Source organism: Zootoca vivipara, chromosome 4 (assembly GCF_965207765.1).
Source record: "Zootoca vivipara chromosome 4, rZooViv2.hap1.1, whole genome shotgun sequence".
Taxonomy (NCBI): domain Eukaryota; kingdom Metazoa; phylum Chordata; class Lepidosauria; order Squamata; family Lacertidae; genus Zootoca; species Zootoca vivipara.
The window spans coordinates 88477249-88493762 of NC_142587.1; the positions used below are offsets into that span (position 1 = coordinate 88477249).

The window sequence follows — 16514 nt, forward strand, 5'->3', positions numbered from 1 at the left end:
CTGTTTTATCCCTCTGGTTGGTTGGTTGGCATCCCTCTCTTCCCTTTCCAAACAGCATTGTCTTTATATTCTGCACCGCCTTCCTTAAACCACAGCAAGGATGGAGCGGGGAAGTAATCATAGCTGGGAGTGCTTCTCTCCTACACCACAATCCTAATGAAAATTACCCCAACCCCTGCAAAACATTTGGGGTTTGAGAAAGGCAGACTGCCCAGTAGGCAATAGAAATGTGTGTAAGTCTGGAAGTAGAGTTTCTATTCCACTTCCAGCTTTAACAGCAGTGACTGGATGCTGATAACATTGACGCCACACTGGAAGTACACTTAGAGCACTTGCATTAACTGGTACAAAGCTGGAGAAGAGAGATCTGAGATCCACAATTAGCCCAGAAAGCTTCTTTCTCACGCTCCATTGCCCTTCTACAGCCAGAATCATAGTTTTGCCTTAATTGTGGCCCACGGAATAAGATCAGAACATACCTGGTTCAGCTCTTTCTGCTGATTTTCCTGCTGTTGTTCCAAGGCAAGTATCTGAGCTTTTTTTATTTCCAAGTCCTTGATGCATTGTGCATAAGCTGACTGAAGTCTAGAAAGAAAGAAAGAAAGAAAGAAAGAAAGAAAGAAAGAAAGAAAGAAAGAAAGAAAGAAAGAAAGAAACTTATTAACAGGGAGAAATGTAAAGTACTACACTTGGGCAAAAAAAATGAAAGGCACAAATACAGGATGGGTGACACCTGGCTTGAGAGCAGTACATGTGAAAAGGATCTAGGAGTCTTGGTAGACCACAAACTTGACATGAGTCAGCAGTGTGATGCAGCAGCTAAAAAAGCCAACGCAATTCTGGGCTGCATCAATAGGAGTATAGCATCTAGATCAAGGGAAGTAATAGTACCACTGTATTCTGCTCTGGTCAGACCTCACCTGGAGTACTGTGTCCAGTTCTGGGCACCACAGTTCAAGAAGGATACTGACAAGCTGGAATGTGTCCAGAAGAGGGCAACCAAAATGGTCAAAGGCCTGGAAACGATACCTTATGAGGAACGGCTTAGGGAGCTGGGTATGTTTAGCCTGGAGAAGAGAAGGTTATGGGGTGATATGATAGCCATGTTCAAATATATAAAAGGATGTCATACAGAGGAGGGAGAAAGGTTGTTTTCTGCTGCTCCAGAGAAGCGGACACGGAGCAATGGATTCAAACTACAAGAAAGAAAATTCCACCTAAACATTAGAAAGAACTTCCTGACAGCAAGAGCTGTTTGGCAGTGGAATTTGCTACCAAGGAGTGTGGTGGAGTCTCCTTCTTTGGAGGTCTTTAAGCAGAGGCTTGACAGGCATATGTCAAGAATGCTTTGATGGTGTTTCCTGCTTGGCAGGGGGTTGGACTGGATGGCCCTTGTGGTCTCTTCCAACTCTACGATTCTATTACAAGTCCAGATTCCCCCTATTATTTGAAAGTGTATTAAAAGCAAATTTCTTGTTTCTTTTTTAAGTAAGAACCCAAAGAGAAAAAGGGGCCAACCAATATTAAAATTATCCTGGTCTTCCCATTCATTTCTGTTTCGGGGGCACCCCCTCTCGTTTCAGTGTGCTTGCCCATCCAATTCAACACGGCATGTGCAGGAGAACTTCCCACTGTACTGTGCCTATATTTACAATAGGAACAGTGTGCACTGCTATGCATGCCACTATTTTTTGGCACGCATAGCGAACTTATATTGAGTCAGACCACTGGCTGATGAATCCAATAAAACCAATGGACAGGTTTATCCATTTCAGTGTCTCTGCTCTGAGCATGTGTAATTTTTGCTATCGCCACCTAGAAGCACTCACTCTCACATCAACATGCATCAATTCACGCGGGGGAGACCTGTATTTTAAATACCTACTTCACACGGTTTTCTTTGTTATTTTTATACTCTTCCATTGTGGTGACTTCGTTGCGCAGCTGCTGGCACTCCAGCTCTACCATACTCAAGAGATCCTCGCGTGACTTCAGTTCATTCGTCACTTGGGCAAGCCTTGCTTCAATATTCTAAACAAAGACAAACAAATGCGTTCAAAATTGTGGGATGGAACACTGGGGCAGACAAGTCACAACAGTCCCTAGAGTGTCCACTAACAGGAACTCACCTGGGGGAACCTGACTAAGTTCCTGTTCCCCCCGATATGCAGATGAGATGGATTAGCTGGGACAAAAGCCCCTAGCCAGCAGCCATTCTCTCTCTTAGCCTTCTCTTCTTCAATGGGAACACATCTCCAGAGAATCTCCAGTTAGGATGGTTCTCACTCTTGGCCTGCAGCCAAATGGAGACCAAATGGAGCCTTACCTTACTAAGTAGTCTCCAGATGTATATATATTTGTAACTTTTCTAAGCAAGCCTGCCTTTCTGAGATTATGCTGTTAACTCAGGATGAAACTGTAAGTAAACTATCTTATTTTATAAACACTGTGTTGTGTATTTCTTTTCAGAGGGACAAAGGGGACTTTGCCAGGAAGTATAATATTGAAGTATAAAGTATAATATTATTGTACAGGTTTTAGCAAACCTGAACGCACTCGCTTTGCTGCGCACAAAAGGGGAATGTTACTCTGCTGATATTGGAAGCTTGCTAACACAAGCTTGGATAGGATCTATCTAATAATATATTATTATCCCTATCATTCCCACAAAAATAGCCTACCCAGGGATGGCTTCATGGAAGGTGGTTCTGTCACACTAAGAACCCCGGTGTCTGTAAACTAATTCACATATGCCATGGCTTGTAATAAACTTCTGAGAGATGTTGTTCCGCTCTTCACCTCTTTTTTTTATTGCTTCCCTAAGATTTTCCACTTGCAAACTTCTCTCCGCAGAAAAGTCTCTTGGAAACAAAACAAGTCCGCTCACCTCTCTTAAGCCTACCAGGAACTGGATCATAGCCTGCACCCAGCTTTGGAGAATGGGGATGCAGGCTGGGGACTCGGGCTGTGGCAGGAGGTGGTGCCAATGGAGCAGGTAGGCTTCCATCGGATCTGCCCCTTGCCCATTTAAGCATTGGGGCAATCCTTTGTTTTGATGGACGGGAGGTTGTAGTGTCCACCTGCCCCTCCAAACGCTGGCGTATCCTGTTAAAGGAAACTGGGGGGGAGTGGCCATGTCCACATGCCCAGACGATGGTCCCTGCAGGGGTCACCCTATTTGATGTAAGTCTTAGGAACCCCGCTCTGGATTGACCATGCGTCACTTCCAGTGAGCGGGCTGGAAGTATTTTGATTGCCCCATCCCCAAGCCAAACCTCCTTCATCTGTAGTCAATAAAGTCATGGCCTGTTTGACCCCCCAAAAAAAACCCCAGCCTCATGGGCCTCTTATTTGCATGGGTTGGGGTATGGGGAGGGCGACGCCTGGTCCTGCAACTGAGTATACTATCCTATGCATTCTCACTTGATTGTAAATCCCATTGAATAAAATGGGGCTTATTTCTGAGTAACTTCAAGCAGGATCAGGTTGTTAAGATTTTTTAATATGCCATCATGTTAGGAACATAAGAAGCTGTCTTATATTGAGTCAGGCCAAGGATTTTTTTTTTTAAATTTCATAAAATTGATATACCGCTTGATTTTAAAAAAAGAAAAGAAATACCCTCAAAGTGGTTAACAAACACAATCCATCCATAGAGAAAGGTGACCAGCACACCTTCAAAGGAATGATACTAGCAGGAAAGGCAACAATAGCTTTAGGTTGGAAAGATAGAGAAAAATGGACAGTAGAGGTCTGGACTAATTATCTGTTTGAATTTATTCAGTCAGGCATCGTGGCAGTAACGTCACAGGAAATAGCATGGAAGGCCAAGTCTACTGTGATAAGGACCAGATGGAACCCCTATCTTCAATGGATAACAACTACTGGACCAGAAGACATTCAGTGGAAATTGAAGACATTGTGCCCGTGGCTGAGGACAACTGTTTGAACCCTCCCAATGGATTATGGGTTGGGGAGGAGGTGGGAAGGGAAAGGAAAAATGGTACGGGAAATTAAAAATTGGAAGGAGAGAATATAATGTATGTAAAAATTAGAATCATAGAATCATATAGTTGGAAGAGACCACAAGGGCCATCCAGTCCAACCCCCTGCCGAGCAGGAAACACCATCAAAGCATTCTTGACATATGCCTGTCAAGCCTCTGCTTAAAGACCTCCAAAGAAGGAGACTCCACCACACTCCTTGGTAGCAAATTCCACTGCCGAACAGCTCTTAGTGTCAGGAAATTCTCGTTCTTCAATAAAAATCTTTAAAAACAACAACAACAACAACAACAAAACACAATCCATCCTGCTCAGTATTTACATTGACTGGCAGTGAGGGCTTCCGGTGGAGGACACTTTTAGCTCTACCCAGAGATGCCAGGGATTGAACTTGGAACCTTCCGTGTTGAAAGCAGATGCTCAACTGTTTTTATGTGATGACCACACGGAGGCTTTTGGGGGAGGAGTCTACATACAGACACACTGGGCACAATGCAATGCAGAGATAGACTTGGAACCTGGTGTTTTGGAAAGTTCCATGCAGAGACCGCTTCTCAGTCCCTACATTCAACATCCAACTCTCGTATCTCATTAACAAAACATATGTAGGTTTTAGATCAGTTTAACTGCCATGGCTTTCACCAAAGAACCCTGGGAACTGCAGCTTGGTGAGAGCAAGAATTCCTTCCTAGAGATCTCTAGTCCTCCATCACATAAATGCATGCCCAATATTTTCTTGGGAAAGGGAATGACTGTTTAAACCAATTTAAGCCTGTAATTTAGAAGCCGCCCCCCCCTCCAAAAAAAAAAAATCTCCCAGAAATACATTAACTATATTTGGAATTATATGTTTTACTGTTATGGTAAGTGGTAACCGTGTTATCCACAAGGCAAGCTACACCATATGATGGTAACAAACTAAATTATATCAACAGCCATATCATCCGTCAACAGGAGAAAGAGAAAGGCTGCAGATTTTCAGCATTGAAACGTGAAAGTGTGGGAGTTATTGCTTCCATTTATTTGACTACATTTCAAACTTAAATGCCAAACTTTTGAAAGCGTCTGAAATAGTCATGGCGGTGACTCACAACTCCAAAAATGATCTGCTGCGATATGGAAAAACAAGTGCCTTGAGAGGCAGAGAGGCTTTTTGGAGACGTTTCTCGAAATGGTAGAAGGGGAAGGGGAGAACTAAGTACACTGAATCCTATATGAAAATTAATGAAGAGTGTCAGGGTTTTTACGACTACTCCTGAGTAACGACCTTCCACATGCTTGTCTTTCAAAAGTCTTTATTAGTGGACATTATTTACAGTGTAACGAGCTGCTGGTTTCGTGTCTCCTCATTCCGAATCAGAATCCGGCACTGCCCCTTTTCGCGACTTTGACCAACATAAAAGCCTCGGGACAGTGAATCTCCTCCCCTTTCTCCTCCACCTCAATACCGGTGTCGGGGGGGGGGGCAGAGTCTACAGTCTGCCTTCTGCCTGTCCACCCTTCCTGCCTCTCTCTCTGCCTGTGGAGCAGGGGCTCTCCAATGCTGCCAGAGCCCTGGCACTCCCTCTCCGTCTCCTGACTCACTCCTTCAGACCCCGCGCTTTCATGACTGCTTGGAGACGGGCTGCTAGTGATGAGGGGGGGAGTTTCTCTGTAATCCCTCCCCCTTACAAAGAGATTATTCACTGACCACTGTCCTCTACAATTCAATAGTGGTTCCATCATAACCTTACCCAAACATAGGTGAGGTGTTGCACAGAAGCAATCTACCCATGATTAGAAAAAAAGGGGATCTCTTTAAAGGGATGCCGGTCTCACAAGATCATGGGAAGACCATACAATGGTGAGGTGTTTTGGCTTGCTTGTTCACTTCTGCCCCAAAGTGAGGGAAGGGGGAGGAAGCATGTGAACCCCAGGGTCATTCCTAGAATCATAGAGTTGGAAGAGACCACAAGGGCCATCCAGTCCAACCCCCTGCCAAGCAGGAAACACCATCAAAGCATTCCTGACATATGGCCGTCAAGCCTCTGCTTAAAGACCTCCAAAGAAGGAGACTCCACCACACTCCTTGGCAGCAAATTCCACTGCCGAACAGCTCTTACTGTCAGGAAGTTTTTAGGTGGAATCTTCTTTCTTGTAGTTTGAATCCACTGCTCCGTGCTCTCTGGAGCAGCAGAAAACAACCTTTCTCCCTCCTCTATATGACATCCTTTTATATATTTGAACATGGCTATCATATCCTCATCTCCTCCCAGGTACAAGCCCAACTCATAGACCCTATGCACACAGCCAGTTCAAGCTGATTTGCTGCCACAGGTGAAAATGACCCTCCCCTCCAATGGCAACCACTTCCGGCTATTCTGAAGGGGCTGTTGAGCCATTTATTTGCAAGAGGAAATGGAACGCAATTAGCAGAAGGGAGGGGGTACAACCCCTTCAAGTGCTGCAAGGAGCCCAGGCAAGACTGTACCACCTTGACAAGGTAATCTTCTTAATGAGCCTGGAACCACCTGTAATTCTGCTACTCCCATGCTTTCTAAGTTTCCCCATTGCCTAGCTCCTTTCCCGCTGAAAGCCCACTCTTTAGAGGAAACATCAGTCTGGAGAAACCCCGAATTGCAGTTTGCACCAATTGAGCGCTAAAGAGCAGTTTTCCTGGGGATGGGTGGAGCTGAGAGCCAAGAGGCTCTCAGAGTTCAAGGGCATATTCCTGCCAGGCAGAAACACCCAAGGAGGGTATGAAGCAAAGCGGGAGAGGGGTTGTGTCAGGGGCAAGTCCAAAGGGCCAGAGGTTTCTAACACTTGCACTAGACAATACTGGGGAGAGAAAAGTCGGACGTGCATAGCTATTTTTAGAAGCAGTCCTACCATCTACTATAATACTTATGACGCAGCTATCTGTACTATATGGTGTTTTGGGTAGCTGCTGTTGTTTCGCCCTCTGCTGGTCCTTTTATTTTATCTGAGCTTTAAAAGATGCAGCTGCTTAGCAAAGTGGACTTGGGTAGGAAATTACACATGGTTATAGCTGGGGTACTAGAGTCTGTTAGTGAATATTAGAAACTAAAGAATGGTGGTATTTATATAATATTTGGGATATGAAGGGGAAATGCAAGCTGCAGAACTGGGCCAGGCATGGGCTACATCAGGCATCCCCAAACTGCAGATGTTTTGGCCTACAACTCCCAGGATCCCTAGCTAACAGGACCAGTGGTCAGGGATGATGAGTATTGTAGTCCAAAACATCTGGAGGGCCGAAGTTTGGGGATGCCTGGGCTAGATTATGCAAACCAGGCTGGCTGGGCTAGCTGAGTGCAGAGCTATTAAGCCAAAGGTTTTCAACCTTTTTGAGTCCACGGCTCCCTTGACCAACTGCATTCTTCCTGCGGCACCCCTGTGGGGCTCAGGAGCCCAGTTATGTCACCCCTTGCCTGAGGGCAGGCAGCCTCTTGCCCTTTTTCAAATACCCTCCCTTGCGGAGTGTTCCCTCAGCCTCCTCTCCTCTCCCCTCTCCCTTGGGAGTCCCTCTGGGCAGCCACTGCTGCTGCCCCAAAGAGAGGTGCCTCTCCCATTGCTCCACAAAGGTCTGGGAAGCATCCCCTGGCCAGTTTTTAGGTGCCTGCAGAGTTTCCACACTGGTGGAAAACCCCTGTATTAAGTGACAATAGGGAGCTAGGTGCTGGAACATTTAAAGGGAAAGGGACCCCTGACCGTTAGGTCCAGTCGTGACCGACTCGGGGGTTGCGGCGCTCATCTCGCATTATTGGCCGAGGGAGCCGGCGTACAGCTTCCGGGTCATGTGGCCAGCATGACTACGCCGCTTCTGGTGAACCAGAGCAGCGCACGGAAATGCCGTTTACCTTCCCGCCGGAGCGGTACCTATTTATCTACTTGCACTCTGACGTGCTTTCGAACTGCTAGGTAGGCAGGAGCAGGGACCGAGCAATGGGAGCTCACCGGATTCGAACCGCCGACCTTCTGATCAGCAAGCCCTAGGCTCTGTGTTTTAACCCACAGCACCACCTGTGTCGCTGGACCATTTAGGGCAATTCAAAAAGCTATCCTCTCCCCCCCCCCTGCTCAGAGGAGTGGACAGAGGTTGCCAAGGGGTGTGTGTGTGTGTGATGTTACAGGAAAACGTGTCCATTACTTTTCTGTCTCTGCACCTTCTCGTGGATCTTTCCTACAAAATCTGGATATATTTTGGATTCAAAACTTAGCGTTTCCCCACGAGTAAGCTTTTGGTGGAGGTGGCAGGAATGGTTGCATCAGAATCGGCAAATAAGGACCAACCTCCCCATTTCCCACTCCTCTTTTGACTTGTTCCAGTCATATCCATCTACATTCCAAGCAGCTGCACCTCCCAATTCATTCCCACCAATCATCCCAACAAGCAGGGATGGGGGAGAAATTAATTATGAACCTACCAGATTTGCATTTTCTGAAACAACCCACCCCCACCCTCTGAAACAAACAGCTATCTGTTTAAATTTGCACTCCTTCTGGGTCCTACCACCAAGTAAGGTGCGCACGAATGCATGCACTAAAGGGTGCAGAGAAAACCATGCCTTAGCAAAAATTGTTGGAAGAACTGGACATGGAGAAAGGGGTTTATTTCCTTCCTGGGCACAAATCACAGTCGTAAGGTCAGCCGAGCCAGTTGTTGTGACAATGGCCCAGTGCCATTTATATATGAGATGAAAGCATGCCAGCTCACGACTTGGTCCATAAGTCTGTCCATGAGAGGGAGTCTGTGTTGCATCTTGAACTGCTGGAACAACAGAAATACTTTCTACTTACCGTATATGCATCTGTGTCTGCAAAGCCTACAAGCTATATGTATATATATATATATATAGACCTCTGGAATTGTATTAGCGAAGCTTAATCTTCTGCAATGGTAAACTATTTTGGACCTTAAGCTGCCTCTGTGTGTTGACTAGAACTGGGGGCAACATCTGCTACCTGGGGATCTCACGCCTAAAATTCCCAACATAAATGACGTGCAGAAGTGCCTTATATTAGGGAAGGTTGCAATGAGAGGCAAAACTGCAGACAGTGGCGTAGTAATGGGGGGGGGCTCCGCCCCGGGCAGCAGGCTGGGTGGGGCTGACCACCTCCGATGGCCGCCACGCGACGCAGCCGCCGCCATCGAGGAGAAGCCCCGATGCAAGCGAGACTGCCTCACTCCGCGGCTTGCTCACGGGGTTTGCCGCGTTGCCACGTTGCATGCCTCCTGTGTGCGCATGCATTGTCTTTCACGTGCATCGTGCATCATGCGTCATGATGCGCGACGCATGCGCTCGATGGACACCCCGCCCCCTGGCGGGGTGCCTTCAGGTTTGCCGCCCTGGGCAGCCAGGCGGCTAGCTACGCCGCTAACTGCAGATGATGAGAATTTGCACTGAAAAGCTGATTAATATTCATGTGGACATTTATTTTTATTAATGGCAAACCATGTGGAAATGCGGAGAACTCAAGACTGAAAAAAAAAAGAGAAACGGAAGTTGATTGCTTCACCCACCCTTACTCACAACCCCGACCGGCTGTCCCATTGCTCGTTCTGAACAGCTGCTGCCCACCAATCACACCAAATATTCCAAAGCAACCCTGGGATTATTATTACTATTACCAGTGCTTCCCCCCCAAAAAAAATATGTTTAGGGGTACTCTCATTTTTTACTCAAGAAAACCACCATTTTATAGTTCAGATCGGGGGAAATAAATACAGTAAATGGACAAAAGTACAAAGATTCACAAAATGTTTAGGGGTATGCGTACCCCCAGAAAAAAGCACTGACTATTATTATTATTATTATTATTATTATTATTATTATTATTATTATCCCGTCCATCACCCTACGGTGCTAGGGTCGGACACAGCAATTTAAAATCAAGAGCAGTTTAAAACAAATTGCAATCACAAGAGTAGGGTACATACCTCTCAAGTGTCAAAGGCCAGGGTAAATTAATGTAATTTCAGCATAGGACAAAAACCGTGCAGTGAAGGTGTCTGATGCACCTCTGTAAGGTGTGAGTTCCGCAACTTATGGACTGACCACAGAGAATGCCCTCTCCTGGGCATACCTGCCAAGTTGCTGTCGGAGAAATAAGGGACCGGGCCGGAAGTAGCAGACCGGCAGTAGCACTGCCGCCATTTTGGAACTGGGCGGAGCATGCTCAGAAGTGACTTTTGATGCTGCTTTGCCCAATTCCAAAATGGCCGCCACGCCAGAAGTCGCACTGCAGCCATTTTGGAACTGGGCAGAGCAGCATCAAAAGTCGCTTCTGAGCATGCTCAGCCCAGTTTCAAAATGGCCACCGCACCAGAATAAACCGGGGGGAAACAAAAAAATTCCATTTTTTCAGCTAGGAACAGCTGGAAAAACGGGGATTTCCCGGGGAATACGGGAGACTTGGCAGCTATGCTCCTGGGACATGCACCCCAGCTTCTGAGGGTAGAGGCGGTACCAAGACACACACACCCCCGGCTGATCTTAACCCCTGGGAAGGTCTTTATTACCGCCTCTTGGTCTTTACCTGGCACTTCCTTTGGTACATTTTCACTTCCTGCTGGAGCTTTAGGTTCTCCTCCTGCAGCCTGTTCCTGCCGACCACTATTTCGCTCACGGTCGACTTCAGTTTTTCCATAAAGAGCTCGTTCCTTTCGGCGGGTTCCGCGAGGACGTCACGCCGAACGCCGGGGTGCTCGGTTTGGCACTGGCTGCAGGTACCCACATCGTCTTGGCTTAGCTCCTGGCGGCGTGTCTGGATTTGACAGTGCTGCGCTTGCTTCTGGTGAGACAAGGAAAACAGCCCGCATGAAATTCATCTCCCTGCACAGAGGTGCCTCTCCCCTTCTGTGAATCGCCTTCTGTGCAGAAATGGAGAACGCCGAAGCAGAAATCCGACACAAGTTATTGTTTTTGGATGGCAGGTTTCTGGCGTAAGACTCGCTACCAGACTTGTACGCTCCCGAGACTTGGCCCAGGCTACCACTGTGGTCCCCAAACATTTGACCATGGGGAAGGCAGATTACACAGGACAGATCTACACAACTGCAATGGGTTGCAGGCAATTCCCTATAAAGTGAGAGTGGGGTGGAGATTTAAAGGACGGCACGGTGCTACCCCCTATAATCACTCCTTCCCCGGTTAATTTTTCTCCTGGGAGAAAAGTGCCTGAGGACTACATAGGAAGCTGCCCTATGATGAGTTGGACCATTGCTCCATCTAGCTCAGTGCTGTCTGCACTGACTGGCAGTGGCTCTACAAGGTTTTAGACAATATCCTCTCCCACCCTGACCTGGAGATGCCAGGGACTGAACTGGGACCTTATACCACTGAGCTGAAGTGTTTCTGCTCACAGTTACAGGGATTAAAAACAGGGCCAAGGGAAAACTTCTGCTTCCTACTCCTGCACTTTTAAATCTCCCTGTCCTCCCACTTTTTTTATTTTTAAACCAATTAATTGTTACTAGTTTTCAAAAAAATTAATGAATCTACATCCATCTCATACAATACAAATTTAAAGTTGACTTCCCCTCCTGTTTTCTGCAGTGTTTCCCTACTCGTCCCTTCTTGCTGCATCCCAGTGCGTACCATCCTTTGCTTAAAATAGCTTAACATCTTCTCATTACCGTATCTTTTCCAGGGGTCGGCAAGGTTTACCTTGCTGGGGCCGGTTCACCCCAGCAGAGATCCCTCCGTGGGCCGGATTGCATACACGCCTGCAATTTCCTGAGTCTGCACCATAGCTGCCAAGTCTCCCGTATTCCCCGGGAAACCCCCGTTTTTCCAGCTGTCCCCAGCCGAAAAAACGGATTTTTTTGTTTTCCCCCGGTTTATTCTGGCGCGGCGGCCATTTTGGAACTGGGCGGAGCATGCTTTTGATGCTGCTTTGCCCAGTTCCAAAATGGCTGCAGCGCGACTTCTGGTGTGGCGGCCATTTTGGAATAGGGCAGAGCAGCATCAAAAGTTGCTTCTGAGCATGCTCCGCCCAGTTCCAAAATGGCAACAGTGCTACTTCCGGTCTGCTACTTCCGGTCCATTCCCTTATTTCTCAGGCCGGAACTTGGCAGGTATGGTCTGCACCTGTGCAGACGCGATTTCCGGCGTCTGCGCATGCGCAGATGTGATTTCCGGCACCATGGAAGCGAGTCCCCCGTGCCATGGGCCTCAGATTGCCTACCCCATATATTTCCCCTTCATCCTTTTCTATCGACTGTTCCCAGTTTTGTGGCGATTTGCACAAGCCGAGATGGATTGTGCTACGTACTTTCGTGTCCAGCCGGTGGAGGTTGGACCATTGGGACTAAGAAGGCACTGCCCCACCAACTGCAACCCAAACCGACCGGGTCTACTTCCCTCCATTCCAGGGTTATGACACCAGCTGTCCACTTCCTCTTCCTTAGCCTCATTGTTGCCTCCTGTGGAACTCAGCATGGAGGAGGATGGAGACAAAACAGGAATGAGTTGGCCCTGCCTGCCATTGGCTCTAGCGCCACCTACTGCCAGTCTCCCTGCCTTCTGCCCTACCAGCCCTAATGGGCACCAGCCGCCGCCCCGGCATGCTCTGAACACATCCACACCTGCAATTGTTGCCTGTTTTGAGGAGGCTAGGAAAGCTGATCTCAAACAGTAAGAACATCCCAATACAAATGTGACAATGGCTACACGTAGTTAAACCCCTTGCATGACAGAGGCACATAATTTATCCATATAAGAATAAAGCCCTCGTCACCTGCTACGTTTGTTTTGTTTGATTATGTTCCATTGATTTTGCTGAGAGTTCCTTACGTGCCTTTTTTTTTGAGGGCAGAAATACACTTGTGACTCTCTGATTGACACCCAACGAGCCAGGCTGAGAAAAGATGTTACTATGGTAATTGTGCTGCTCCGAGAACGCTGGACATCTGCTTTATCCACATCAAAGGCAGAGTCCATTAAATCAGACAAAAAAAAGGAAAACAAGAATGACCCAGTCCATTATTCTCAAGCTCGTTCTTCTAATCCAATACTCTGTAATTTAGTAAACCCTACAGAGTGCATTGAGCAACAAAAATAGGGGGTGGGTGGGTGGCGGCGGCTAATTGAGCCCGAGTATCATAGGAATTTTAAAGGCATTTTAGACTGTTCCGAGGGCATTTCTGCACAAGTTATTTTCATGCGGTGCTCTTATCCCCATAATCTACACAGAACTCTGGCTGGCGTTTCCCAGAATTCTGAAGCACTTCCCCATCTCCTTGAATGAACATGGGATGCTACTTTGTCCTGAGTCAGTCCACCTAGCCTGGGATGCCAATAAGATTTCCCAGGCCGGGTATATTGTATGTGGCTTGCTCCCCACTGCGATCTACAGTGGTACCTCGCAAGACGAGTGCCCTGCAAGATTAATCTTTCGCAAGACGAATGCGTCTTGCGATCTGATGGTGACTCGCAAGACGAATTTGTTTTGCGAAAAATTCATCTTGCGAATCGCGGTTTCCCATAGGAATGCATTGGAATTTAATTAATGCATTCCTATGGGCAAAAAAAGAAATTTCAACGCATTCCTATGGGAAACCGCGATTCGCAAGACGAATTTTTCACAAAACGAATTGACTTGCGGAACGAATTAAATTCGTCTTGCGAGGCACCACTGTATTTACAAGACCTGCTGCTCATGTACATATATTAGCATAGCCTACCTCAAAGGGCTGTTGTTGCCGATATTGATATTATTCATTTATTATTTGATTTCTTAGCTGCCCTTCCCCTGTAGGGTCCCAAGGCAGGTTATAACGCTGTAAGATTTGTTATTAAAAAAACAATTTAAAGGACAAATTACAGTCACAGGAATAAGGCAAATTCTCTTGCAAAGATGAAAGCATGGGGAGGGGAGGATAATGTACAGAACCTTGAGCCCCAGAGTGGAAAAGCAAGGCGTGTGTATACATACCGTGTTTCCCACTTTTTAAGACACCGTCTTATAATTTTTTTACTCAAGAAAATAAGCCTATGGCTTATTTTCGGGGGGTGTCTTAGTATGGTTCCTGCCTCCTCCTGCCGCGACCGGCGTTGCTGCTGCTGGGCTGGCAGCACTCTGCGAAGGCAGGAGAAGCCGGCCAGACCGCTGGGGGGGTGGGGTAGAAAAAAGTTCGGAGCGCGTCCCAATGGCAGCACTCCTCATGCGCCACAAAAGCTACCAAACAACTGGGGGGGGGAGGTTAGAAAGGTGGCCGAAGCGCAGCCTTATGGCAGCGCTCCTCACACACCACAAAAAAGACGCAGAAAACTGGCAAACAGCTGGAAGGGGCTAAAAAGCAGCGGCGGCCACAGCTTTAAATGGCTGGATCGCGCCTTCCGTCCCGCGCCTGCGCTGCGCGCCAGGTTTTGCCCGATCCGTCGGGGAGCAGGGAGCGCTCAGAATCTGGTGAGGGGGGTCTTTCTTCCCATTTGGGCGCCCGAGCATCGCCGCTCGAGAGACCGGAGGCTCTCGGCGGAGTGGTCTGGAGGAGCGATCGCAAGCTCTTGGCTGGCTGGCTCGCTTTCTTTTTGTTGCTCACGGAAGGCGGAAGGGGCCAGCAGGGCTCCCGCCACCGTCAGTCGCCCCGCCGCCCCTCTGCCTTGGGCCATGCAGCCCACAACGTTCCGGCAGCGCGGCTCCCGCTGCCGTCAGTCGCCCCGGCGGCGCGGAAGGGCCAGCGGACCTCCGGCCGCCGCTCTGCCGTGGGCCATGCAGCCCACAATGTTCTGGCGGCGCGGAAGGGGCCAGCAGGGCTCCTGCCGCCGTCAGTCACCTCCGGCCGCTGCTCTGCCTTGGGCCATGCGGCCCCAGAACGTTTCGGCGGCGCGGCTCCTGCCGCCGCTTGTCACCCGCCGCTGCTCTGCTTCGGGCCATGCGGCCCCACAACATTCCGGCAGCGCGGAAGGGGCCAGCAGGGCTCCCAACACCGAGGGGTTTCCCCGTCCGGGCGCTCGAGTGTAAAAAAGTTCTGGGAAGAGTGGGGAGGCTCCCAGCGCGGCTCGCCTGGCGACGCCGAAAGAGGGCCGAGCGCGCGGTGCTTGTGCCTCCTCCTGCTTCTCCCCCCCCGCCCGTGTGAGAAATTAGCAGTTGAGGGCGAGGACGGATAGAGAGCTGCACGGCGCTTCAGCAGCAGCAACACCAGCAACCAGTTCCAGGTGGCTCGGGGTATGGCTTAATTCCGCAAAAGTGTAAAAATCCTGCTACGTCTTATAAAATGACTACGTCTTAAAATAGGGGAAACACGGTACATAACGTCATCCACAGCAGCCCCCTTGCTTTAACTGCAACATTTCTTGGTTCTGGTATTTACAACAAAATACCACACAAAATACCCCCCACAAATGTTTGGTCCCAGCAAATGGTAGCACTCCTGAAGCTGCTATTAGCTGCAGAGAGAAAATACATTTGCACACACACACAAGCCCATCTTAGGAAACCCAAAACCAGGAGATCTGATCACAGATGTCCACGGTCGCCTGTAGTTTGGTCGAGAGAGGGTAGAATCCTCAAAACCCACCCACCCCACACCTAAGTGGATCCCCTGGTTAGAGGGGCCCTGCTAGTGAACAGACAACAATCTCCGGCACTACTTATTTCACAACAGAGATTGAGACATTTACATTTTCTTATAACATACAGACGTTTTGTGTACTTATATCAGAAAATCCTTTAATGACACTGCGTTTCAAACATTTAGAGCCTGACTTTGCAATGATATCCACATAGCCGTTTCTGAAAAGGTGTGATTTTACTATCCAAAACCTGCACATTTTTAGGTACAATTTCTCTCTGAAAGTAGAAACAGCAGCATGGTACCTGAAACAGATTGCATTTCTCAGACAACAGTTTCCGCTGAGCATCTAATGAAACGAGGTGGTTCTGATACAGCGTTTCTTGTTTATCCCACTCTCTTGATTTTGCTCTAAATTCCTGAAAAAAGAAAAAAGAAAGAAACCCACAAAAGAAATGAATCACATCTCTATATATGGATATTCTTTGTATACAACCAGAAAAATAATGTATGTTGCAATTTCAAGTATAAAGCTAATTTGGTTATTTACAACAATTAACAACAGGGGACAAATATTGGTGGGGAGAAAGAAGTAAAAGTATAAAACGAGAACTTGAAAAGCACATTGTACATAAAGAACATAAATGGGTCAATATACATGGTTATTGAAGTAAAATGTCGGGAGCACTTCAAGTTATTGCATTAGATGCCGTTAAGCTATTATTTATATAGTACAGGTACTTGCAAAGTGGAAAGCACTTTTGCAACTATTAATAATTATTAGTATTTAAATCAGGGGAGGGGAGCTTCCACCCTTCCCATCTGCCCTGCGGGGCTGTTTTCAGGAAGCCCCACTCATCTTATACAAAACCTGATGTCAGGTGTGGGACAGGTAAGGGCAAGATTTCAAAGGGACAACTGAAGGCTTCAAAGGGAAGCATCACCTGGCACCACTATTGCTTCTTTAAATAATATTAAACAATATTAATACT

The 16514-nt window shown here is 47.7% G+C and overlaps 1 protein-coding gene across 1 annotated transcript in view; it reads right to left on the reverse strand.

The window, feature by feature from the left end:
• The window catches only part of DEUP1 (deuterosome assembly protein 1), a 65228-nt gene that overhangs the window by 24854 nt on the left and 23860 nt on the right, over nt 1–16514 (reverse strand). The window contains exons 6-9 of the mRNA XM_060273882.2: nt 15828–15941; nt 10545–10799; nt 1886–2031; nt 480–585 (exon numbers count right to left, since the gene is read on the reverse strand). Of these exons, the coding sequence (XP_060129865.2) occupies nt 480–585; nt 1886–2031; nt 10545–10799; nt 15828–15941 (621 nt within the window). The remainder of the gene's footprint in view (nt 1–479; nt 586–1885; nt 2032–10544; nt 10800–15827; nt 15942–16514) is intronic.